Source organism: Carassius auratus, chromosome 6, assembly GCF_003368295.1.
Source record: "Carassius auratus strain Wakin chromosome 6, ASM336829v1, whole genome shotgun sequence".
NCBI classification, from domain to species: domain Eukaryota; kingdom Metazoa; phylum Chordata; class Actinopteri; order Cypriniformes; family Cyprinidae; genus Carassius; species Carassius auratus.
The window spans coordinates 3865233-3891371 of NC_039248.1; the positions used below are offsets into that span (position 1 = coordinate 3865233).

The 26139-nt window shown below is 35.5% G+C and overlaps 1 protein-coding gene across 17 annotated transcripts in view; it reads right to left on the reverse strand.

The window, feature by feature from the left end:
• Positions 1–26139, reverse strand: part of LOC113091140 (receptor-type tyrosine-protein phosphatase F-like) — a 204520-nt gene that overhangs the window by 102817 nt on the left and 75564 nt on the right. For all 17 annotated transcript variants that reach the window (XM_026256599.1, XM_026256607.1, XM_026256612.1 and 14 more), the window contains 2 exons: positions 11106–11251; positions 7122–7263 (listed from right to left, as the gene is read on the reverse strand). In XM_026256599.1, coding sequence (XP_026112384.1) covers positions 7122–7263; positions 11106–11251 — 288 coding nt within the window. The remainder of the gene's footprint in view (positions 1–7121; positions 7264–11105; positions 11252–26139) is intronic.

Genomic DNA, 26139 nt, shown 5'->3' on the forward strand with positions numbered 1-26139 from the left:
AAACCCATCATACACACATATATGCTTATAACTCGGTTTCAGTTCACCATCATTAATGTCTGTCACATGTCTCCCAGATTAACAAGACATATTAAATTGGTAACCATTTAAAAAGCATGACATGCTCACAAGCAATAAGACTTTAACTAGAATTTATGATCCAATAAAACATTAATTAAATTCAGGCTATATCGTCACTGCCACATAATGATTAATCATAAATATTTTAATATAACCCAGGAATATTGGATATTCATGAAGATCATCTCAGCATCTCTTTCGCCATCACATGTGCTAGTTTAAAATCTTTATTACTTAATTTGTCCTGTGGAACCACGGTTATTACCAATAATTAAAACAAAAACAAAAACTGAATAAAATGAAAATGAAAACAAAAAAATATAATGAACTGTGTATTAAATGCAGCCACACACAGGCACGCACGCACACACGCACACACACACACACACACACACACACACACACACACATATGGGGTCCAATTTTGTTTTGAACTTCAATGACAGCTTAAATATTCTTCAGTATATCTTCTTTTGTGTTCTACAGTACAGAGAATGTCATTCAGACTTGAGAATGAGTAATGCAAACACTCAGAAAGTTCATGCTTTGATGAAGCCTGAGATGCGATGTTTCTGAGGAAGACTGATTGAAAGAGCATACATACAGTAGCTCATCACCCAAAGAAAATTCTAAAGTGCAAACTCTTTTATTTCAATAATACATGGTATGTGTAGAAGTAAAGTAAAAGAAATGCTATCTTTGAGCTCCGGCAGACTCTTCCTCTGCATATTTAGTCCCATCATCAAGTAAAATGAGAAGTGTTCCTCTTTTGTATCACCTCCAGTGTCAATTATTCAAACGCTGGTCTCAGATCAATTTAAGGTGGAGAAGAGAATCGAAATGCTTAGAGGAAAAGATTCTTCAAACATTCTACATTTCTGTGCCTCTCATTTGGATCAAACAAGATCCACACTAACACAGAGAGATTACAATGGCGAAGAAGACACAGATTCAGTGTAGCAGTTTAATGAGAACGCAGTGAAGGTTAACTTGACATTCTCAACTTCAATCAAAACAAGCAAAGAAACAACTGATTTAATGAGCCATGTCAGCTCGAGTTACATGTTTGTACCATGGTAGCATGTTTTTTGTGGATATGGCTTTTTAAAAATGCACTATGAAGTACATTTACTGCCTTTGCAATGGTATATGACTCATGCAGTATCATGGTGGCCTATATATATATATTGTATAACTACCACATCTCAAACTGATACATCACATTATCATGGTACTTTACAGTACTCTAAAAAGAGTATTAACCAGCTGGAAAGAGAACATCTGAAGCTGTAGATGAGATATATGAAGGTCTGCGCTCATTCAAATGTAATGCTGATTATTTATTCATATTCTTTACTCAGCAGTGTGTGCATGTAGGACTGGCTACTATTGAAAAGTCCTCCTCAGACAGAGCTGGTGAGTGATCTTCATCATTCATATTCCATTACGCTGCAGATTCTGATCACAGACATCAGTCACCAACTCTTCCTTCCTGCATCAGATGCACCTTCTGTCTGTTCTCCCGTCTGGCTCTTTCTTTCTCTGCAGCACTGGGCTTATAATCGCTGTGTAATGTGCATTCAACCACAGTGATGTCACACCATATGTGCAAATGATAGGTTTTAACCAACCAGCAAACACATACACTCTAGGGCTGGATGATGTATGGAATATTCATGACAGATTTGGAACATTTTTGCTGGCTGGGAGCACTGTGTCCTCATGTGGCCTTTTTCAATATATGCAAGTAATTACTAATATTTACTACACAGTGTTATATGAGCCTGTCCTCCAACAAAAAAACGACCATATAGGTTGTGCAAGCATCTTATAAGACCTATATTTAACTTTTAAAGTTAAAAATAAAATTTGTAAAAAATAATGACAGCGTCGTGTTGCATCTGTCATCATTAAATGATGTATAACGTCATTACCAATCAAAATGCACGTTTATTTAAAAGCCATGTGTGGACTTTTTACACTGATCTCACAGTAATTTGTACATATTTTACTAAGTGGCTTATTCGTTCGAATGACCACACCTTAACCCCACCCCTAAACCTACCCCTCACAGAAATCATGCAAAATTAAGATTTTTTGAGCATATACATTTTACGAGCACATCCGTTCTCTGGGATCAAACCCATGGTAGCATACATATCATCGTATAACGCCATACTCTACCAACTGAGCTACACGAAACCCGAATTACAAAACAAATAAAAGAGTACAAAACATTAATATGAAAATGACCTTTTGCCGATGGGGCGCAATTGTAGTATATGCTCTGATGGGTCGTATTTCAGGGATTTGGACAAACGACCTATACGAGCGTACTGGTTGGAGGACAGGTTGTTTTTTATATATATATATATATAGTGGGACATATAAACAAAAATGATTAAATTAAATTTAAATAGATAGATAGATACACACACACACACACAGTCTTCTGACTGCAAATGTATCTGCACGTAGTGTTAAATGTCTCCTGCAGGTGGATATGGCAGGTAGCCCAGTGTGATGCTGAGGAAGGAGGGGTGTGTTTACCCTGCTGCAGTACACCACTGATGGGGAGCTGAGTAATTGATATTTTGCTAAACTCTAACTCAGCTCAGTGGGGGACTGGGCCACTGCCAACCACTGGAAACTAAACCTATGACATGGATCAGCAACTCTGTGTCTGAGACGCCAAAATGGAAATGGCATGTTGTAATTTCTGCCCACTGCCCTGTTATACACATAAGCTGATCTTTGGAATGGCCTTTCTAACAGCTTCAAGACGTAAGCAGGCGAGCGGCGGGGAGAAGTAAACAGATGCAGTCTGTCTGAGGAGCATGTTTGCCGATAAAGAATGACTTTAGTGGGAGAAATACATTTGCAAATGTCTAAGGGATTAAATTACCTGTCTGAATCACCTCATCTATTTGCATGCAGGGGAAGCGATGCTATATATTGGCTTTCTATCAGGGGAGATGTCTGTGTACAAGTTTTACAGTTATGTCACTTATAAGTTGTAGCGCTCCAGTTGACATTTCCTGTCATTCTGGGAAAAGATACCAAGAGGAGTTTTCCATTCCATGGTGGAGCATCCAGTGCAATTTCAGGAGATCTTGAAAAGACCTTGCTCTGTTTGAGCTCAGATTGAGCATGCTGATCATTTCAGTGAAATCCCTTTGGGGGAGACTCTCTTTGGCATTCAGGTGAAATCATTTGTTATAGCAGCAAGAACAGGACTGTAAAAACTCAAAGGAAGAACTGCGAAATCATGTTCAGTCACTATCAGTACTCAAGCCTTACAGTCAGGAAAGAGAAGGGCAATGAAATGAAACAAAATGAGGAAAAATTAGAAAGATGACAAATGAGTAAAGATGAGAATATACACAAACAGAGAAGATAAACATAATGAGTGACAAATTAGAAAAGAAAAGAAAGATAAGGACAAATGAAGACGAGATAAAATGAGACCAGATCAAAAAATGAGAGAAGAGACCAAGTGAGAAAATAAACAAGGTAATGAGACATGAAAAGAAACGACATGAGAACAGACTCAAAGAAGAGAAGACTTGATTATACAATAAAACATAAATGAATAAACTCTCAACAGAAAACATAATTAGCGCTGATTTATTCTCATTGTCGTGTTGCGCTTTATCTTCACGCTTGATTAGTGCCATGTGTTCCAGCATGCAATTGTCAATACACACTGCTCAAATTGAAGAACAACACTTTGCTAACAACCAGCCAAGAAATTCTGCTAGTCTGTGAATGAGAACACTGATGTAATCAAAAGGACGGTTGAGAAACGATGTTCCCGATATAATGAGATCCTAGACATAACACCTAACCTACAAACCTGATTCCTGCACAGGTTCAGCACACCTGCTGATCCGTGGCTCCGAACGCACATTAAACGGCACACTGGACCGAAAGCATGAGAGAACATGGCCCACTTTCAACAAACTTTCCTTCCTCTTACTGAATAATCCAATTCCCCAGATTAGCGTGCAGATGTATTATAAAAGACACCCTGATTTGTGCCCTGTGGTGCTGTGCTATGACTAGAACTGCCTTTATAAAGGGGTGTTGAATTTCAGTGAGCTGTAACTGTGCACTAAAGCAGGCAGCCGCATCGCCTCTTTGTCTAAGAACAGCATTTGGATTGAGATTTATCACCATGCAGTATCAGCACCTCCATATTCCTCATGTTTGAACATGCAGTGTACAGCATGCTCACATAAAAACACATATCACCTCTATCTGTGTGTGTGTGTGTGTGTGTGCTGTAATCTACCGCAGGGTCACAGGGCCAGGCATGGAAAGATCACTCTATCAGAGCTGCAGGCGCAGGTAATCTGCTCAAATGTGGCCTGAAATGAACTTGAATCTTTAAACTCAAACGCACATATGCACACACCTCTGGCTTTGAGCGGAGGAACCACAGCAAGGCTTACCGAAAACAGAGGCAGCTATCAGAACACTGCACATGTTCCAATCCTGTGGCAGAATGTGTGTGTGTGTGTGTGTTTCTTCCCCTCACAGTCCTGTGAGATGGAGGGCTGATAAGCTTCATAACCATCAGCAGAATAACAAACCACTGAGAACAAAATGTCTGGTCTGGCTGAACTTCTTACAGTTTCCTTCAGTCAGCATGTACCAAGACTCCAGCGATCGAACAGAAAACACCAGTAGGGCCGGAAACAGTTTGAAGTTTTTGTTGGTAAAATATTTTAAAGCAATATCACATAAGCTAGACCGATTGTTCTTGATATCAGCATAGATTCGGTCCGAGGCACAGGATAACAGGTAATCACTGGAGTTAATATTTAAACCAACAAAGTGCTTTTATGCAACATTTCAATAAACTGAAAGTTAATATTGAGTACTTAGATATTAATAGCAGTCTATTTTGGCACTGAAATAGTTTCAGATAAAGCCACAGTAAAATTAAGCTCTGTACATGTATGAGCAATAACACCAACTGTGCTTTAATGAATCTGTTTTGAACAGATAAGATGGATTAATGATTCACTCACAAAAATAGTTACTTCACTGATTCCTCTGTGAATCATTGCTTTAAATGAATCAGTAAAATGTATGATTAAATGACTCACTCAAAAAGAGTCACTTGATTAATTCCAGAAAAAAACAGGTGTGAATGATTCAATGCTTCACTCAGAAAAACAATCACTTGATTAATTTTTGAATTAATGAGTGTTTTGAATCAATCGGTTTAGTGAATTATTCAAAATACTCACTCATAATGAGTCAGTAGATACTGTCCCTACTATGTACATATGAGCACATGAGGGATGAAAACAGAAAAACAACAACTTTAACAATGAAAAAAAAAAAAAAAAACAGACCTAAAGTCCAATGGGGTGTGACATCCGTTTGAAGTTTTCTTCTAAATTAGCATTTGTATTAGGCTCCTATGTGTAGGTTTAGTATTTAATTTTATTTTTTACTTTAATTGCAGTGATAAGGTTCTTTTCTTTGCCATTAAAGTAAAATAACTGAACATAAACATAGGAAACATCAAAAGTTTAGAAGAACATTTCCGTCGACACTAGAGGCTTTTGTATCTGAACTCTTCACTTTTAAAAGTAATGCATCACGATATTGCATTGCTCCCTAAAAAAGTAACTAACTTTTTAAATCTGGGCATGGTTTGCTTGTTTGTTTTTAATATAAAAAGTTGCTCTTTGACAAAGCTTTTTCACACCAAAAGTGAAAAAACCAAAAGTTTGAAGTAAATATAAACAGGACAGAAAAGGGCACATCTCAAGCAAATTGCATGAAGAATATGATACAGGAGAAGTTCAACACTATTCAGCAACAGCAAAAAAGAAAGACAAATGTACCTATTAGTATGATGATCATCAAAGGTCAGTAGCAAAGACATTGGTTAATGAAATGGGATCAAATACAGACACGACATTTGTCTTATTTAACATATTTAATTGAAATATACACAGATTTAGCATTTAACTGTTTTTATAAATTCTGAGGAATACTGAATCTGTTTTTGTGCAGTGAGATGAGTAAATACATGTTCATATTTAGTCTAGAGCTGTAGTAACATCATGTTCACACAGCAGGCACTCAACACCTCTGCACTTACTACTGATTTCTCTAAACATGGAGACAGGAGAGCTGTCAGTCAATACATGGGAAAACAAGGTAACTGGTGTTACGTATTTGAAAAAGTAACTCATAATCACGTGTTGCCATTTACTGGCAGAATAACAATGTTACCTGCAGAAAAAAATCACAAGCTATGTCCTATTATCTTCCCCTCCTTATCTGCCTCTTTCTCTATCTTCCTTAATGTCAACATGAGACAGTATTCATAACCCATTCTACTTCTGAAATGAGGCACATTTTAAATAAGAAAACAGGAAATTCATCTAGACTGGATGTTGTAAAGCATGCATTTCTTATCAGAATAAGAGCTGAATGTGAGTTTGTAGGGGATTTGTGGGGCATTTTTACATTGAAATGAAGAGATGAAGTCTTTTCAATATTATGAATTTTTTTCTTTGGGATAACATTAATTTATGAATCAAGTGTAATAAGAGCAGGAATGTGTATTAAGAAAGTAAACAGCGTCATTTTTGATTATACTTTTAATTTAATCAGATCTTCCCGCTGTGTTACTGTGTAGGCAACGTGGTAACTTCATTAAACCAGTAAATATTTGCCAAAGCAAACAGTGATAACATGAGGAAACTCATGTTATAAGGAATAAGGAAACTACCATGAAACCACCCAAGCTGTGGTTAGTCAGACCACCTGTTAAATCTAACTTCAGCTCAATTCCTGTTTGTCATGTTCTCAGACTAATAATGATGAAACTGAGTGTGAGAGGAACCAAAATACTCGGCCCACAGTCAATGCTTTTTTCGTTTGACTTCACTTCTGCACCATTTCTAATCCCAAAATGCATGGAATGAAAAGCTGCAGCTGTAAATCTTCATGAAGTTACAGGACAATCCTATACTGTTTGAGAGAGAGCAAAAGAGAGAGTGTATTCTTACCTTCTAATACAGTGAGTTTAGCACTAGTGTTAATTTCTCCAGCGCTGTTGGTAGCTGTGCACTCATAAATAGCCTCATCTCGATGTGTCCGTAATGGCTGGATCCGCAGCACAGAGCCTGAGCCATCATCAAACTCTATTACCTGACAACACACAGACATACAGGTGATATTAGACATCTCCGGCATCAAAAATCAAGTGTTGTTCTTTAAACAAACAATCAGATCTGCATGCATAAACACATGAACACACAGTCTATACGACACTGCAAAGTTACAGACGTGAATTAGCACTCTCTTTCAAACATAAAAAATGCATGAAAATAATCTGTAAAAATACTAATTCTAATAATATATACAATTTAAAAGAATAGTTCTCCCACAAATTAGATACATTTGCTGAAAGTTACAGCATGGTTTGTATTATATACTATAGTATAATATGCTTGAATAATATAGTGCATGTTACTTTACTTACAACTACTTTTATGGTGAGTTTTCTTTTGAGGCTTGACAGTATAAATTACCATCCACTTTTCTTGTGTGGACAAAAACATTCTGGCTAATATCTCATCTTGTGTTGCATGGAAGATTTTTTTTTTTTTGCCAGTGTTACTTCTTGTTAACAAAATCATGACAGAAGCAATTACCAGCCAGAGTGTCTTGAGTACCAAAAAGTGATAAAACCAGTCAGAAACAATTTCACTGAGTCTTATACGACAGTGAAGTTAAAGAGATCAGTTTCTGTACAGTATAAATGCACTGCATTGGGTGTATGAGGCACAGAGTTAAAGTAAGATGCCGGTGTTGTCAGAGCCCGTCTCGTTCACGCTCAGTCAGCTCGGTTGACAGTGTGAGGAGGGTCGTCTCAGGGAGCCCTCATGCCTGGGATGCCGTCAGCTTCTCTCTGTTGTGAGGTTGACTGCCAAATTGAGATCAACCTGCGCTCCCCTGCTGGAGTCCTGCACTATCTACAGTATACTGATGTTGAAAACAAGCGCAGCATTCCCTGGAGTGAAATACTACAGTTTCAGTTTATCAGCTTATACACCTGAATAGCTTCAGAGATGAAAAGTTCTAAGGTTTTAAAGTTCTATATATCACACATTTTCATCACCTTTATACGTTTAGTTCTGAGACGCTTTTGCAACTTAGTTTTTAATAACAATTGCTTTAATAACAATTATTATTATTCTCCAACTTTGCCTCAGTGCCTGGGGCTATAGTCATATGAGTGCAGAAATGATTCGGGATTCAGTAGAACAACGGTGGACTGTGGTCAGATGAGATGTTAGACCATATGTCAGTAAAAACAAATTTTCCTTTCCTGTCAGTCATAATACTGTACTCATACTGTGCTTTTCAATTGCATGAATACATACGGCAGTGCACACTGTAGCCTGTATTATTTCATATTAAAGCACATATGAAACTACGAGCATCAGCATCAGCTCTTAAAGTAATAGGAGCCAAAAAACCTAATAGTAATAACCCAGTTGCTGTGATGTATGTTATGCAAAGAACAAAAGAAAAAAAGAGGAATTTTATAACTTTTGTAGCTTTAAGGATTCATCTTTAATTCATTTAGAATTTAGTGTTTGATAACTTTATTTAATTTCTGTGTATTTCCTACTTGCTGAAGGGCACAGGAAAAATGACATTTATTATAATGGGTTTATGTGAAGATTTATGTTCACTTAAATAAGAAGGTGTTATTTTTAAAGTATAATAAAGGTTCAAATTGATAGCTCTCAATTATACCGTAATGTTATTACAGTGGTTAAATATTAGGAAAAATTATAATTATAATTTCATTAGTATCAATATCAGTGATACTCGCCTTTGGTCAAAAAAGATGGCATTAAACAAATAATACAAATATACTGTCTTTATGTTGTTTCTAAATTAATTTGAAGATTGAATATGAAATTATTGCAATATAAAAGTATATTTAAAAACTTTAATGTAAGGAGAATTAATTGTGATTAATTTTAAAAAAATTGTAAAAAATATATTTTTTAAATGTTTTTAATCAGTTAATAGCACTATTAAATTTTTTTAATTACATTTACTTAATCATCTTTTTATTGTTGTTTTTCCACTCTTACTGAATTACTGTAAGATCACAGCTGAGCTCAAATATAGTTCATTTTGCCATGCAGTTATATATACTTTAACTTTGACCACTGTGTCCCTGACTAAGACTCTTAATATCAAGATACTTTAGGTGGATTGTACCTGTGATAATAGCTCTACAAACTGATGACACCTTTATAATGCAGTCCATGTCCTGAATGCCAGCCAACACCATTGCTCTGATTCAACCCCAGGCATCAGCACACCTCTTTACTCTTCTGGACCTGATGCTACTGCTGATGAGTCTATTGTGGCCTCTGTTTGGCCCCAGAGAGTCAGATGTGAGGTTTTTGGAGGAGTGAGCAGAGGAGGTCTGACAGGTCACCCTGCTCTCTGACCAATAGTACAGAGCTCATCCCTCACTGTCCTGGCACTGATACAGTCTTTGCCTCTGCTGGCACATTCAGCAGTGGTACAGTTGGCAATACAGGTGGCGCAAGTCGGCTGTGGGTCACTTTAGGGTGACCGAATATTGCACAGTCAACTGTTCTGCTGATCTGCCTTTTCTGAGCTGGCTAATGTACCCATTAAATGTCTGTAATATCTGACAAATGTCACTGACATTGATGCAATGCTGAGTAGATTAATTATAATCAGTTACCAATAGCAAAGATGATAGAAGTTGTTAATAGTACCGCATTCTATTGTATTATACATATTAGGTTATAAATTCTATTTTTCAAATATTTAAATATATAGGAAAATCTTGAACCATATTGATATAAAAATAGAAATGGGAAGGGAAAAATACATTCTATTATTTATATATATATATATAGTAATAATAACAAACACAAGCAAGCAAGCAAAAAAAAAAATCAAAAGGATAGTTCACACCCAAATTAAATTTCTGTCATCAAACTCTTTTGATTATTTTTGACATCTGTTGTGTGAACAACTAAAAATACTGAGACATTTCCCAAATTATCCTCCTGGGGGTAATTTCTCAGCCAGACTTGATGTGTGATTAATTTTTGCTGAATTGGATTAATTAATCACTACATTGTGTAATCAATTAGATTGAAACTTTTTAATCACTTGACAGCCCTATTCCAAACATATAAGTGATAGACTTTTTAGAAAGTAAATTAAGAATTAAGGAGATTTCATATACATTCACTGCCAATGTATGAATAATAGATATTCTGATTAAGTGTATTTAAAACATAATATAATGAAATTACAAATACAAATTTTTGGAATCTGATTACATAATCCAGATTACATAAAATCAGTGACTACCCAGCACTGACACAGACGTCCAAACTTTCATTGTATGTGAGTTTCCAGGACAGGGTTTTAGAGTTGATGAAGTAATGGGGACAGTCTAACTAATCTCTCTCTAAGAGCAACTTTTATTTTCCAGTCCAAAAACAAGTGCAGCACTTCTCTCTCTCTTTTTGTCATCAGCATGTTTTGGCCTAATTAACAAAGACATCTCCTTGCCATCTCAGTGACACAGTTTTACCGGGGACCAAGCCTGCAGTACTAAGGTTAGACCATGTATTCAAGCTCACTGCACTTGGTCAGTAATCTTTGCAGTACAGATGTCAGCAGTGCTGTATGAATTCAAAGAAACACTCGACACTCGACCCGGTGCACTGCTCAGAGCAGGTCATGATAAAAGCTGAAAACCCCTCACATGATCTTAATCAAAGAGAGCTGCTGTATAAAAGGGATGCCTTGAAGACATTGGTGAGGAGAAATGGTAGGATCTTTGTTGCGTCTGATTTAATGTTGTGGTAAAAGAACAGCTGGCAGGAAGCAGGTCGATCTTCAATATGATGCTCAACTTCACATCTGATTAGAGCTCAGGCACAAAGAAGCACATCTTATTATTTCAAACCCACCTCAAAGCGCTGTGAGCTGACTTTCTTGCCCTTCTTCATCCAGGTGATTCGTGGTTTGGGCTCCCCGACCGCTTGGCACACGAAGGACGCCACCCCTCCTGAAATCCCTGTCTGATCTTCAGGAGTCTTAATGAAACTCGGCGTGCCTGTGAGAGAAAGAGAGACATTAAGACACTATTACAAATACAGGAAGAAAAAATCACAGATCTCTTTAATATATCATTTGTTTGCCATAGATAACAGTTAGATAAAATTACGAAACAAATGGAAAGTTAATATTTTTCTCCTCTCAGTGTTTTACTTTTAGGGTTTTAAAAGTGATCTAAATAAATTATTAAGACCAATTCATTAATTTTACTATCCGTTTTAATCTATTTAATTTTATTTTACATTTTATTTTACATTTGCAATCTGATGGCGAACACAAAGCAAATGAGCAAATTAGATTTAAGATTAATGTCAGAAAGAAAAATTATGAGTGAACAGCATTTTTAATTTCAGTCTGTTTCTTATAAGACTTGAAAAAGATGAAAATATAGTGCACAAGTCATACAGACTAAATTTAGAACAAAACTAGATCTGTATAAGAACATATTTTGTTTAACCATGGGCATTATACCTAACAAAAACATTTTTTTTAAATAATAAAATAAACGGAATAAAAACTATTAATAGACATTATAATACAAAACAAGAAAATTGCTAAAATTGTACATTAAATTAAAATGGGAAAAAATGAACGTATTAATTGTTTTATATATTAATACAAAAACATTGCTAATATCTCAATCATATTAAAAGTATAAGTATGGGGTTAGAATGACATTAATGGTTGATCTATAAGTCTCCTGAGCTACGATGGAGCAATCGCTGAACAATAAAACTGTCCTTGCTAGAAGCGCAGGAACAAAAGTAGATCTTTTAAAAATGTCTAAACCCTGCCTTGAGCTAGACCTCCAGGACGGTACAAGTAATGTTCCTCCATGTGCACTGGGTCACGTCCCTCATGGTGAGAAACAATAAATACGGGCAATATGAGGGAATTCTATTTCCCCTATTGCCTAAGCTCTCTGCTTGGCTGTACTCGAGATAAGAATAAACTGTTTATAAGCCACGAGAGCTTCATCTCCGAGGATGTATCAAAAGCATAATTAAATGCTCTGACAGAATACGAGCCATGGCTACCCAAACAAATTGAGCTCCCCGTCCACCACCATCCCCTGGTGAAAGCGTCCCTGTAGAGAAACAGAGAGCTGATGGGAACGTAATTAAAGATTCCAGCCACCCAGCTCACCGCAGGGAACAACAGATATATCATAACGTGCACTGCCTGCTTTGTTTACCTCTGTCTCTGGCTACAGATGCATAATGCAAACTGCCGGCCTCGCTGGAGACAATGTCTTCATCTTTTCTTTGGCAGGAGCTTTCTCAGTCCCAGTTTCTGTCCAGGGGACCTTGTCATTTTGCCTTTCTCTAATTCTCTGGCTCTCTCTCGATTCATGGCATTGATGTCAGCAGAATTGATGTCATTATGGTTGCCCTCGCCTGATGCGGCGTGTGTGCAGAATGCAGACTGCCAACTTGCTTCACATGAGGTTTATGGCAACTTTCCACAAGACATTAATTATACCACATACTCATACACACATCAGCTAAATGAGGACACACTACCGCTACTGTTTTACATAAGGCTAATTATAAACATCAGAGACTACGGTTTTCTACAGAAATGGGAGTAATTGTGATGTGTATATATATGGATTATTAACTTCATTTTATTCAGCAAGGATGCATGAAATTGATCAAAACTGACACTCTAAGGTCATTTTTAATGTTACTTGATGTTACAAAGTTTTCTTGGTTTCCAGAAAAATATTGCGCACCGCAGTTTTCAAAGCACGTGCTTCAAAGGTGATGTTTTTTACACTATTAATAACATTTAGATTTTCAAGCAGGAATAAGCCAAATAGCCCCTTGAGGGCTGAGACACTTGTTAATTTCCCTAAATTAATGAAATATAAACTGTTATACTTATAACCATGTATACACACTCTCCATAAAGCCCCTATTTTACAAATAATAATGCAGTCAGAAGAAGGTGTGATGCAATGAATAAATATTTTCTATCACTTTGTTTATCACTCTTGAAATTACGTGTATACTAAGTAATCTATCCCTCATACTTAACAATAGCAGTCTACACCAGAACCGTTTTCGGAACCGAAACTTAGAAATTGCTCATGGTTTTGGTTCTTTTAAAAAAAACAGAACTGGTTCTGAATAAGAACTGGTTCTCGCTTCCAAACCCTAATGTTGTATCATCTCATAAATATTCCTAAAAACAGTTTTAATATATTAGAATATTTACTTATTTGTGGTTATAGCTTTTAAGAGTATGATTATTTATAACACAATGAAGTAGATTTAATATGATGTTCATTGTGTGTTATAAATAACCATACTCTTAAACTTTCAACCACAAATACATAAGTATTATGATGTATTATAATTGTTGTTATGATTATTCATAAGTTGATATAACATATTATACGTTTTTTTATTATAATTCATTATGTATTCATTATAATGCCTTATAAATACCCTTATAATGCATTATAAATACGGCTTCATAGAAAGTGTTACCAATGCTTTTTTTTATTGTAATATTTCACAATATTAAAGCCTTGGTGAGAATGAATGAATTAATGAGTAAATAAATACACCTCAATACGATCGGTTCTGTATATTCACATCAGCCTCCTCTGAAACACCTGAAATAAAACTTACTCTAATGACTGATTTATCAGAGGGTCTCCTTGCCTTATGACCTCTGACCCTAGATGTGTCAAACAAGACAGACGTCACAGACTTTCAGTCACACAAAGGTCTTTTTGACTGCTAGCATGCTGACCTCCTGCAATATTTACCGTGTTGGCTTTCATGTGTGTTCTTCAGGAAGTGTAAAGCAATCAGCTGCCAAGGTTTCTGCCCTCGCTCTACCTCACAAAAACACAGGACACAGAGGTTTCTGAGCATTTTCGTGTAATCTGCCAATCAGAGATTTACAAATAACACTAGTTCCATCTCAGCATTCCCATCTTTTCTGCATAAATGACATCCACTTTGAGTTTGAGTTCTTCCATGATGGACTGTCAATTTGCATGAACATTCAGAGCGGACAATATTTTTAATCTTAAGAAACAACTGCCTAGAAACATCTCATGTAAACAGGAGTTCATGCATGATAAAAAAGCTCATGCATGATGCAATACATTTCTAGTCATGAGAACAGAAGCTGCAGTCTGATGCCATATAAATACTTTATTACAACCTCATGATTTAATCATGAAAAAAAATTATCTGAGCTTTAAAGCAATCCACAGACTCAAAAACACCAGCATTTGATCAAAATTAGTGTTTATATTTGAACAAAACACAATGAAACTGGATCAAAGTAACGGAGGCAACCACATTAGCCTCTTTGTAAGAACTACACATACTTCTGATACTGAACCTGTTTAACCCATTAAGACCCTTAACATACTAACCATACACATGGCATGTTAATGCAAACGCTTCTAGCTAATGAACACAAGCATGGTTTGCATTGTGTTTAAAATGTTTCAAAGAACAAGTTGCATTCTCAGCTATACACAACAAATAGTGCCAAATACAGTGAGCATAACATACATAAGATGAAGCTTTCTAATTTGGCTTAATTACTATCAGGGTAAGACAAGTAGATAATCTTGCTGAGCATTATAGTATGTTTTTAGTTAGCCAGCTGAACACTAATTATACAATAATAATAATAATGCTATTAAACAAAACAATACTATTTTAGAGTAATTATCACCTCTACTGTACTTGGGTTACACACATTGGCATGCAACACAGTTCTCTTCATCTTTGTTCACTAGTTAGTTTTCTAGTGATCTAGTAGTTGTCTGCTATAAATGTACTGTATATATAAAAAATTAATAAAATAAGTAAAATGAATATATATTTAGATTTGGGACAACAGGACTTGATCAGATATTACAAATGTATTTAATCTTTTTCAAGATTTTATATGGTAAAAATAGCTAACTTAAGAATCACCCAGTTATGTAAAGGGCCTGCATGTTCACAGTGCACAGTCCGAGCAGTCGAGAGAGGAGCCTCGACCACAAACACACCACCCAAATCCCTCTGTTAATCTGCCCGCTGACAGATCGCAGGATTAATGAGTATCAACAGCTCTGAAACCAGATGATCAGCTGTGGCGTGCTTCGCCTGTTTATTCTACACGTCAGGGAGGATCAGTTGTGAGACACACTGTTTGCCACTTAATATTAAGTGCTAATTTAAGAGCTGTGTCTCCATTTGGAAGTGTTTAACCATGACTTTCTTTAACTCAAACTTACCAGAACTGACATGAAGGCATAATAACGGGAAGAAAATGCAAAATACACAAACAGCAGATGCATTTCCTTCCACACAGCCTAATGCAGATAGCCACTCCCTTAAGATCTGCATGAAGTGAAATAAACTGACAGCATCCGGGAAGTCAGTCTCCTGCACTCTGTCCCTAAACATCAAGCAGCACAACATCGATCGAGACGCAGCAGCCCAGCCATTTATTCTCATTAATTATAGATGCACGGCTTACCTCCAGTCGAGCTCTCGCTTTATGTCTGCGAAACAGAACCTGAACCGAGGACGTGTTAATATGCCCAACACCAGAGAAATAGACAATGTTTGTTCAGACACACTGTACTCTTTTTGATGTTGTTTGTGACACGGTCTAATAGGAAAAACTTAGTCAACATAAACCCCTTGGCATCTCTGTGTTTGTATGCTAGTTGCATGCAGCACAGGTAATTTTCTAAAATAAAGTGGATGAGGCTACAACCCTCCATGCACACCTTGGCAATAGAATTACCATTGACAAATACATTTTTTAGCTGTAAAAAAACATCTGGGCTAAACTTATGCTCAGCTTCTAACTGGAAAGTGCTAAAGACACTGGCCTAGCATTGAGATTTAGTCACATTTATGAGTGATATACTCACATTGTAGAGTGTTGTACTACAATGAAACAATGTTCACTGAAAAACAGCTTAAGTAATGGCAAACATAATGGCAAGAAATAGATTGAATTAAACGAAAAACTAAATAAAAAACACCTGTCAAAATTAACACTGCAGCAGTAGTAAGGTGAGAAGGACACTAAACTCTCAAACCAACTTAGTGAGACTCTAGCCTGAAAGCCTGGCCTTTTTATTATTCAGGAGAGGAGAGAAGAGGAGTGAGATAAAGAAAGAGAAATTGCTTCTCTTTTATTCCCCATTGGGTGGTGCATTACAGTAATGGCTCTGTCTAAATAGCAATAGAGAGTTAAAATGGTGCCCCCCATTATCAACACCCAACCAATTCCTCCCCTCTCTCTCTCTCTCTCTCTCTCTCTCTCGCTCGCTCACTGAGGTGAGTTAGCAGGGTTGGTCTTGTGCGATCATTGTGAAGATCGTTCAATAAACGGTGAGTGAAACGCCTACACGAGCAGAGAAACTCTGAAAGTGATTATACGGCAGCAATCAGCACACATTTGAGGCTCCGTCTCGACTAATAAACGCATTCATCGCTCCGAGAAGTATGAATCAGAAAATGAGCTTTTTGATGACAATTTAATTGCCTTTCAAAAGACCAGGAGTTATTTAAAAGAAACTGAACAACTGGGTCTTGGTAGAGTGATTTCTGTAGCTATTCACATGAGGAAAGTTTGTCACACATGTTCATGTGTATTATAGAATGCACATCTCAAAGCAACCAAGTCCCAAAGATCATTTCTATTCCTCCATCTTAATTTTACTGAGACTAAATGAATGATGACTAAATCAAAGCAGGTTTTCTTCTTAGATGTGAGTCCTCTTCCCGTGAGAGCTTTTACAGTAACCATACTTCACATGCTTTGAAAGTGTAGGACTTGGGATGAAACATCTTTGTGTGCAACCAAAGATAGAGAAAACCTTCTGAATGAACATGCGAATATTCACAAAATGACAGAAGCTTGAATTTTACATTTTTGGTGTTCTTTTATCACATTTAAAAGGGGCTTGCCTCTGCAAGTGTTGAGACTACAATGCTAGAGAGGATGTTATTAGTGATATAAAAATATATCAATATAGATTCATGCATGAATGAAATGACCAACGATATGATGTTGATTGTTGATTATTTATTTTTGTATATTATTATTTTTGTATATTATTATTGGATGCCCCAATTGGAAAACAGGATTAGTAATTTTCAGAGAGTTCAATTAAATGTTATTCTGTTATGTTTTGGCTGCAAAGTTTGACTTAAAGCTACAGTTCAACCTAAGTTCAATCAATCAATCAATAAACCAATAATTCAATTAAAATTCAATTCAATTCGAGTTAACTTGTATATCGCATTTTCCAATACAAATCATAGCAAAGCGACTTTACAGAAAATTAAGTTTTGACAATATTTAGTAGTAGATATCGGTAGTGACTGTCAAGTTAATGAACATATGGCAGAAATGTACGGAAAATTCAATTAAAGATGTAATCAAACAGACGATGAACACTATTAACAGCAATAATTATATGATGCAATCAAACTTATAGAAAAACTTGGTAGTTCTGTATGTTGTTTTAATTTTACTATACTTACCCTACACTTGTTTCAAACCTGTGTGAGTTTTGTGTATGAATAAGATATTTGGAAGAATTTTGGTAGTTTTTGACTTCTTTTTCAGTAGTATGGGAGTCAATGGGTAAAACCAGCTGTTTGTTCAAAATATCTTCAAAATATATTTTTTTATGCTAAACAGAAGAAAGAAAGTTATACAGGTTTGGAACAACATGAATGTGAGTAGATGTTGAAGTTTTAAATTTTTTGGGTGAACTATGCCTTTAATTAAAAAAAAAAAAAATTAATTTATAAAACAGGCATATAATACTGTATTACTGATATATTGATTGCAGACCCCTGAATCTAATCAAATCTTAAATCATACCATAGTATGTTTTGAAGTATCGCAAATATTACTAGCTAAGAGAATAACTGTCAAATCTTACTGAAACATACAATTTACAACATAGTTAGATATTTTAGGTGTTTGACAGGTGATTATTTATTGTCTCAAATGAAAAGAGTCACACACATCACTAAATTTGCACAAAATATGTTTTAAAATTAATTTTTAAACCACCGTAGCCATAAACTTGCTCCTAAAAACTGCAGTGCTGTATGTGATGAAGTGTGTGTCTGGCAATTGGCTGTGATTTAGGTTACAGTGCCGTAAACACTGCTAGTAGCAATATACAGGCAGAAAGGGATAAAATGTCATGATGAAATAGAGATCGAGAAGACAACACACACACACACACACACACACACACACACACACACACACACACACACACACACACACACACACACACACACACACACAGTCAATCACTGCAGCAGTGTCATTGTCATTCAACACCCTGCTCTTGTCCTACAGGACCTTTCTCTAATTTGGGCTCAGATAACCAGGGTATAATGGCATCTAGGCAGACAGCCAGATAGTCAAACGCTGTGTGAGCGGAGGGAAAGCTGCATTTCACAATGACAAATGACAAAAGTTTCAAACAAACTCGCTGCTTTTGGATTGAAAAGCTCTCATTAACAGTGCAGCTACACCAAGAGCACATCGAGAGGAATCACTCACACAAACACAAACACAAAGACACTGGTGCAGAGGTTTCACCAGCCACAGAGGTGCACACATTTTCTAAATGGCTGATGAAAAGAATATACTCTCCCAGTGTGATGCACTATTCAGTTTATTCAGTTTTCTCTTGAATGATAATAGTGTGGAGACCAAAAGCTCATCAAATGGACTCAAATGTTCATGAAAATAAAGTAATTTATTTAGCTCAGGAAACTGAACTAATAATTGTATTACCGTATTTTTCGGACTATAAGTTGCACCTGAGTATAAGTCGCATCAGTCCAAAAATATGTCACGATGAGGAAAAAAACATGTATAAGTTGCACTGGACTAGAAGTGAGCAGCAATGAGCGCCCTCTCGCGGCTGGAGACGTTAATGATTTCTCTTGGTTCATTTGTCTTAGTTAATTTCTCTTGGTTCATTTCCCTCGGTTCATGTCAAATTAATTTTTATAAATAATTCACACCTGACTATAAGTCGCAGGACCAGCCAAACTATGAAAAAAAGTGCGACTTATAGTCCGGAAAGTACCGTAGTCAGAAAAATGCAATTGTTTTAAAATGGCATTCTACCACACTACTTCCATTAGAGCTGCAGTATATAATTTGAACAATATATTGTGCAAAATATGCAAATATTGTATGCTTGAAGTGAGAGTTATGTGAACAATGCATGAGATAAAAATTTTTTTTACACAAAATTGAACAAAATTTATACTTTCATTCAGCCAAAATATGATAAATTGATTAAAAGTGATAGTATAGACACTTAAAAATACATTAAACATAAAAATTTTACTGATCCTGAACCTTTGAACAGAAGTGTATATAATACAAATGTAATAAAAAAAAAAAACAGTATACAATGCTCTCCCAAATGTATATGTAGGATCGGACAATATTTGGCTGAGATACAACTATTTCAAAGTCTGGAATCTGAGGGTGCAAAAAAATCTAAATACTGAGCAAATAACCTTTAAAGTTGTCCAAATGAATTCATAGCAATGCATATTACTTATCAAAAATTACGTTTTTATATATTTATGGTAGGTAATTTACAAAATATCTACATGGAACATGATCTTAACTTAATATCCTAATGATTTTTGGCATAAAATAAAAATCTATAATTTTGACCCATACAAAGTATTTTTGGCTATTGCTACAAAAATATCCCAGCGACTTAAGACTGATTTTGTGCTCCAGGGTCACATAAAGACACATACAGTGCAGTATGATACATAAAAACTAATTCTATAACATCAGATGAATTGTCTGCATCTGCTCATAATTCATCAGTTTTTTGATCTGTTCATAATTTTTGCTCAATGTTTTTTAATTATGTGGTCTTTGATTTTTAGTGAATGTGCCCTGGCAGATTCATATCCTGTAGACAATCTCTGTGTTTACAGTGTCTCATTGGCTACCTTCATTTTCAGGTTTATTTAGCGCTAGTAAAGTACACAGGATGATCAGTGTGCGTTCATGCACCACGAGATCTGGACAGAATGGAAAAATGCAAATGAGCTGGTGGAAAATTCTCATCAGCTCACATGGTCTGTTGGTCTGTTGTTGACTGGATATGACAGATATAATTATCTGCTTTCATAAATCTGTTTTTAATGCACCTATATACTCGGTCGATGTGAAGTCTGCTCCCTCACACGTGAACACGCGTGTGTTTGTCAGAACTGTATGTTCCTGGGTCAGTGCGTGTGGGTTGATGTGCGCTCAGGGAAAATGAACAGGTACAGAGGAGTGTGTGTGAGAGAGATACAGAGACAAACACACACAAGCTTTTAAGCTCAGATAGTCGAGCGTGAGAGGGATCAGGGCTCCAGAGACACTGCCCTATAGAATAAAGTGGCAGAGAGAACACATACACGTTCTCTGTATTCTTCTCTCTAGTGTGTCTCGCCAGAAGACTATTCCACTGCTTGACACCCTTTTAAAAACTATGCTATATTGACTATGCTAAATATTTTGAAATAATTTATATTTATTATACATAACACTGTGTATCTATATCTATCTATCTATCTCTCTATATTATATATATATATATATATATATATATATATATATATATATATATATATATATATATATATATATATATATATATATATATATATATATTAGGGCTGTCACGATATTAGATTTTTCATATCACGATTATTGTGGCCATAAGAATTCACGATGTCGATATATCGTGATATCTATAGAAACCTTGGGGTGGGGAAGATATCAGTCAAATTATTTTTTACTTTGTTTATTGAGTTTTTCTTTTTCACCAAACGAGCATAATACTGATACTGATAAACGCAGGGCACAAGACTCTGGCTTTCCCCGTCTTCTTTGAAGCTCTTATGAAATAACAAGAGAGAAAACATTAATGTATTAACGAACATGAATGAACAATGAACAATACATTTATTACACAATTTATTAATCTTTGTTAATGTTAATAAAAATCGAGTTATTCAATGTTCATAGTACATTAATGTTTACAAACACAACTTGTGATTTTAACAATGCATTAGAAAATGCTAAAATTAACATGAACTAAGATTAATAAATGCTGTGGAAATATTGTTCATTATTATTTATGTTATTTATATATGTTAACTAATGTTGACTAATGAACCTTATTGAAGAATGACCACAGATGAGGCATTAAGTGCATGGCACTGTGACCAACTTAACATTTTACAGAGTTTAATGAAGAAATGTGGTCGCTCAGTTTTTCAAGATCCGTTTTAATCGTGTAACTGTTCATAGATTTGAATAAAGAAAGAAATTAAGTGTTACTACGCATATGCCGTATTGATTGCAAATACAAAAATAAGACGAGTAAAGAAAACGAGGTACTTTTTAAAATAATAACCCTTTACTAAAGTATATGAACACAAAAAAACACTGTAAATAGGTTATATAATATTTCCCAGTCTATGACTAGTAAAATAATAACAACGCCATATTAATTTAATTGCCAGCGAGCTTCTCCTCCTGTCTGTACGGTAATGCGACAGAGAGTCGAGTGGTTATGACGCAATCGTTAGCCTATTTTTACAAAAACTGTTTCTACAGGGCCATAATGTAACATAGAAGGTAATGGAGCCCTTTATACATTGTCGTGTATCTTTAGAAATAAATAATGGACAAATGAAGTCTTTAAACGCCTCAGATGTAAAGTTATTTGCTGTCAAAGTGACGCCAAAATGAATGGGAGTCAATGGGATGCTAACGCAAGTGAAGTTCTGCTACAAGATGGCGGCACCCAGCCGACTTCAACTTCCGGTCGACTTCCTTGCCGCCTGCAGAGTAGCTGCGAGTGCTGCGTCTTCTTCTTGTGTGACAGAGTTTTATATCAATGAATGAGAGTCTGAGACGAAGCGAACGCACAGGCCATAGTGTGACATCCGTGTAAACATAGATGACATCACAGGTTTTTTTTTAATTAAGGAAGATAGCCTTCATTTGTATGTAGGCTTAGGAGATTTATATATTTACAATACTTACTTAAATATGATAAATATTATTGTATTGCTTTTGTATTGGTTGTTTGAAGAGTAAAAATAAATTGGTTGGTCTTGACGCAAATTTACAATCGGCAAGTCGGTCAGTCTAAAAGCAAAAAAATAAAAATATATTGAGTTGGTCCTAAATTGACAGGGTCAGTCGGGTTACGGCAAACAAGAATATTTTTAAGGACGGCCTCAGTGCATCCTTAACTGGAATAGAGATAGACCTACCTGAAAGACCTGAAAAAGCATGGTTCATTTCAGCTTTATCTTTGAACCATTGTACACATTTATGCAAAATGGTTATCATTTATCACAATACAATAAAAACAATAAGTCTTATTTATTGATTTATAGGTTGATTGTGGCAAGGCCTGTGAAAATGTTGCCAGGGCAAGTTAAAAATGAATAATGGCTTGTACGGCCCCTCACACACACACACACACAGATATGCACAATATTATTTTAACAAATGTACAAAAAGTATCTAAAAATATTATGATAATATATATATATATATATATATATATATATATATATATATATATATATATATATATATATATATAATATAAATAAAATATATATGATAATATATTAAATAGTATAATAATATATGTAATTGGAGCACTTTACAATAAGGTCCCATCGATTAACTTTAATTCATGCATTAATTAACAATGAGGAATACATTTGTATTTGTATCTTTGTTAACATTAATTATTAATAAAACTACTGTTCATAGTTAGTTCATGTCACCTTGGGTAAGTTAAATAATATTAACAGATACCACTTTTAATTTTAAAAATTTTAATAATAAATTAACATGAACAAGACATTAACAAATGAAACCTCCTTGTAAAGTGTTACCAATATAATTATAATCAAACTGAATCAGAAAGCAAAACCTTTTTTTCTTTTTATGGATAATAATTTTATAAAAAAATGCACACCAATATTATTTGTCATGATTGGTTTATATTGACACTCATATATTAGAGTCTGTATGCAGAAAATACTGGAATTGTAACACACGTTTGTTTTTGTGAAACCCTACACCTAACCCTAACCCTCACAGAAAACTCTTGTGCATTTTTACTTTCTCAAAAAAACTCATTCTGCATGATTTATAAGCGTTTTGAAAAATGGGGACATGGGTTATGTCCTCATAAGTCACGCTCTCCTTGTAATACACACACACACGCACACACACACACACACACACACGCACACACACACACACACACACACACACACACACATACACACAATTTTTAATTGCTGGGATCCTGGAATTGACACCCTTGCTGGCTAATAAGTTGTAAATGCATCTGATCAGCACAAAGATAAATAGGGATAATTACAGTAATTTAATTTACAGCAATTTATGAACACTCATAAATCAAAATTTTATCTTTATTAGATGATGACCATCATTTGCTCTGCTACCTTCAATAAAACCTTCTGCAAATTCGCACCGTAGGTCTATTGACAGAAACACTCTCATCTCATCAAGAAAGCAAAGCTGAGCTCTACAGTCACTTTATCTACCTGCTTATAACATACAATAAACTCCCATTCAACACAGTCAAGCTCCTCGGATTACTTTCCATTCTAGAGTACAGTCTGCTCTCTTAAAGGCTTGGAAATCACAAATGCAAATAGCTTAAGTATGTCCAAGAAAAAAAAGTATAATAATGATCATTTAAACATCTAAAGTAAAATGACTATTTCAAGAATTTATTAGAAACACAATCTTTGGATTCATGTTGGCTACATTTTTCTTCACAAAGCCATTTTAAACATTTTTATTCAATGACATTAAAATGTCACACGGTTGATATATAGTAGACTGCTTCTATACTTCGTGAGTAAAGATAAATATACTGTATATAAAAATTTTTGGAGTCTATGTGGATACAGTTTTGCATTAATTCTATTTTCTTCCCAGACTTCTTCAGTGTTATCAAGTGTGCTACACTTCTGGCTGCGTGCAAACAAAGAAGTGCATCTTTATTGCTTCCAGTTCTGTAAGGGATGATTCACGAGCTCTCGCCATTGAGCAGAACACTTAACCTCAGGTTACTCCAGAGGGATTCGTCTTGAAATTGGCGAACATTAAGTCACTTTGAATAAAAGTGTTTGTCAGATTAGCAATTAGGAGCCCCCTCACCTCACGCCTGACCTGAGCTCAGAGACTCATGGGAGTCATGAGACAAACACTCATAGCTGTACCGGCCAAACATCCACTTCAGCAGCACAGGTTCAAACGAGATCAGATTCAATTAATCATTTCAGATTCAATTGAGAAGGGCTTTGTCTGAATTAATGCATTAGATGCGTTCCAGTGCACGAGGGGTTAAAAAGGTATGTGTAACAAGATTTCACTAAATCTGTTTCGATTTCAGTCTCTGTGTGTGTGTGTGTGTGTGTGTGTGTTTGTGGAGCTCAGGGGTCAGACAACAACCCATTTTTAACTGTCTAGTGTGTATCGGTGTCCAGTTTAATTGACGGAGATGTGAATAGACTTTCTGGATAAACTGATAGTCCTTCCATCAGCAGCACTCCCATCAATCCCTCCTCCATCTCTCTCTTTCACACACACACACACACACACACACACAAACACAATTTTGAGTGTCAGAGCTACACCGTATGATGTCTAATGTATTATGAATCTTATGTATTTATGTTGGTTTCATTGTGTGTTGAAAAGTTGTTATGCAATTTTAAAAAAAGTTTTAATTTACTGACTGTATCAGGTTAAGAATAATAATATTTTCATTTATATTTTATATGCTTGGAAGGTAATATATATATATATATATATATATATATATATATATATATATATATATATATATATATATATATATATATATATATATATATACACAAAATTTTCAGGAAATTGAAAAACATATATACATTTTTTTAAACAATTAAACACTGCATTTTCATACATGTTAAGAAACTTGCACTTCATTACCAAAATCAAGCTTAAATGGGAGGGTTTTGGTCAGTGAATTCGAGAGAATGTTTTGGCCTCTATTAGAATGTCTGCATTTGAGGCAGTAAATGCATCTCACTATACTTTCATTTTGTACTTTTATTTTGGGAGAAAACACAGGGAAACTTTTCAAATGTTTCTTTTTTTTTTGCTTAGAAATTTATAAATGGCTCTAATCACAAGTTTGGGAAGGTGTTCGGTGCATGTTGCGTTTTCAAATGCACGTTATACGTGACAAACACATGCCACTTGCAGATGGAGTTTGTGTGCAGCAGCATTGACTAAGAACCATGAAAAGATCTCACTACTGATCTATTTCAGTTTTGCTACTTTGAAATGTATCGTTTTATCAAATGTGTTAGTATCTGAATCATTGTAATTATTAAGAGGTGATTTCTTTTGCAAGGACTTTCCCTCTGTGACCACCGGCATTAATGTCATGTTGAAATGACCACAAAAGCAGCTCTGCATCACGGATCCAGCACAGCATCAGAGGACAAGCAGCTCTATAAGTCCCAGCGCTGCTGAAATTGCATGATGAAGTTTCACCATATTTGCTCTCAGAAATAAGACATGGTGATTTTGTACTCTGTGCTTCAACTCTTCTAGACTACGTCCTACGCAAGTTAGCGAGAAGACTCGAAAGGAAAGTGTGAGTGGGGAAAAACAAAAATCCATTGAGTGGATCATAATGTGAACACAAGCTGGTCCAGCTGCAGGTAGAAAGACTTCACGCAGAGAGGAGAGAGAGACCATGAGAGCCAGAGATTATAA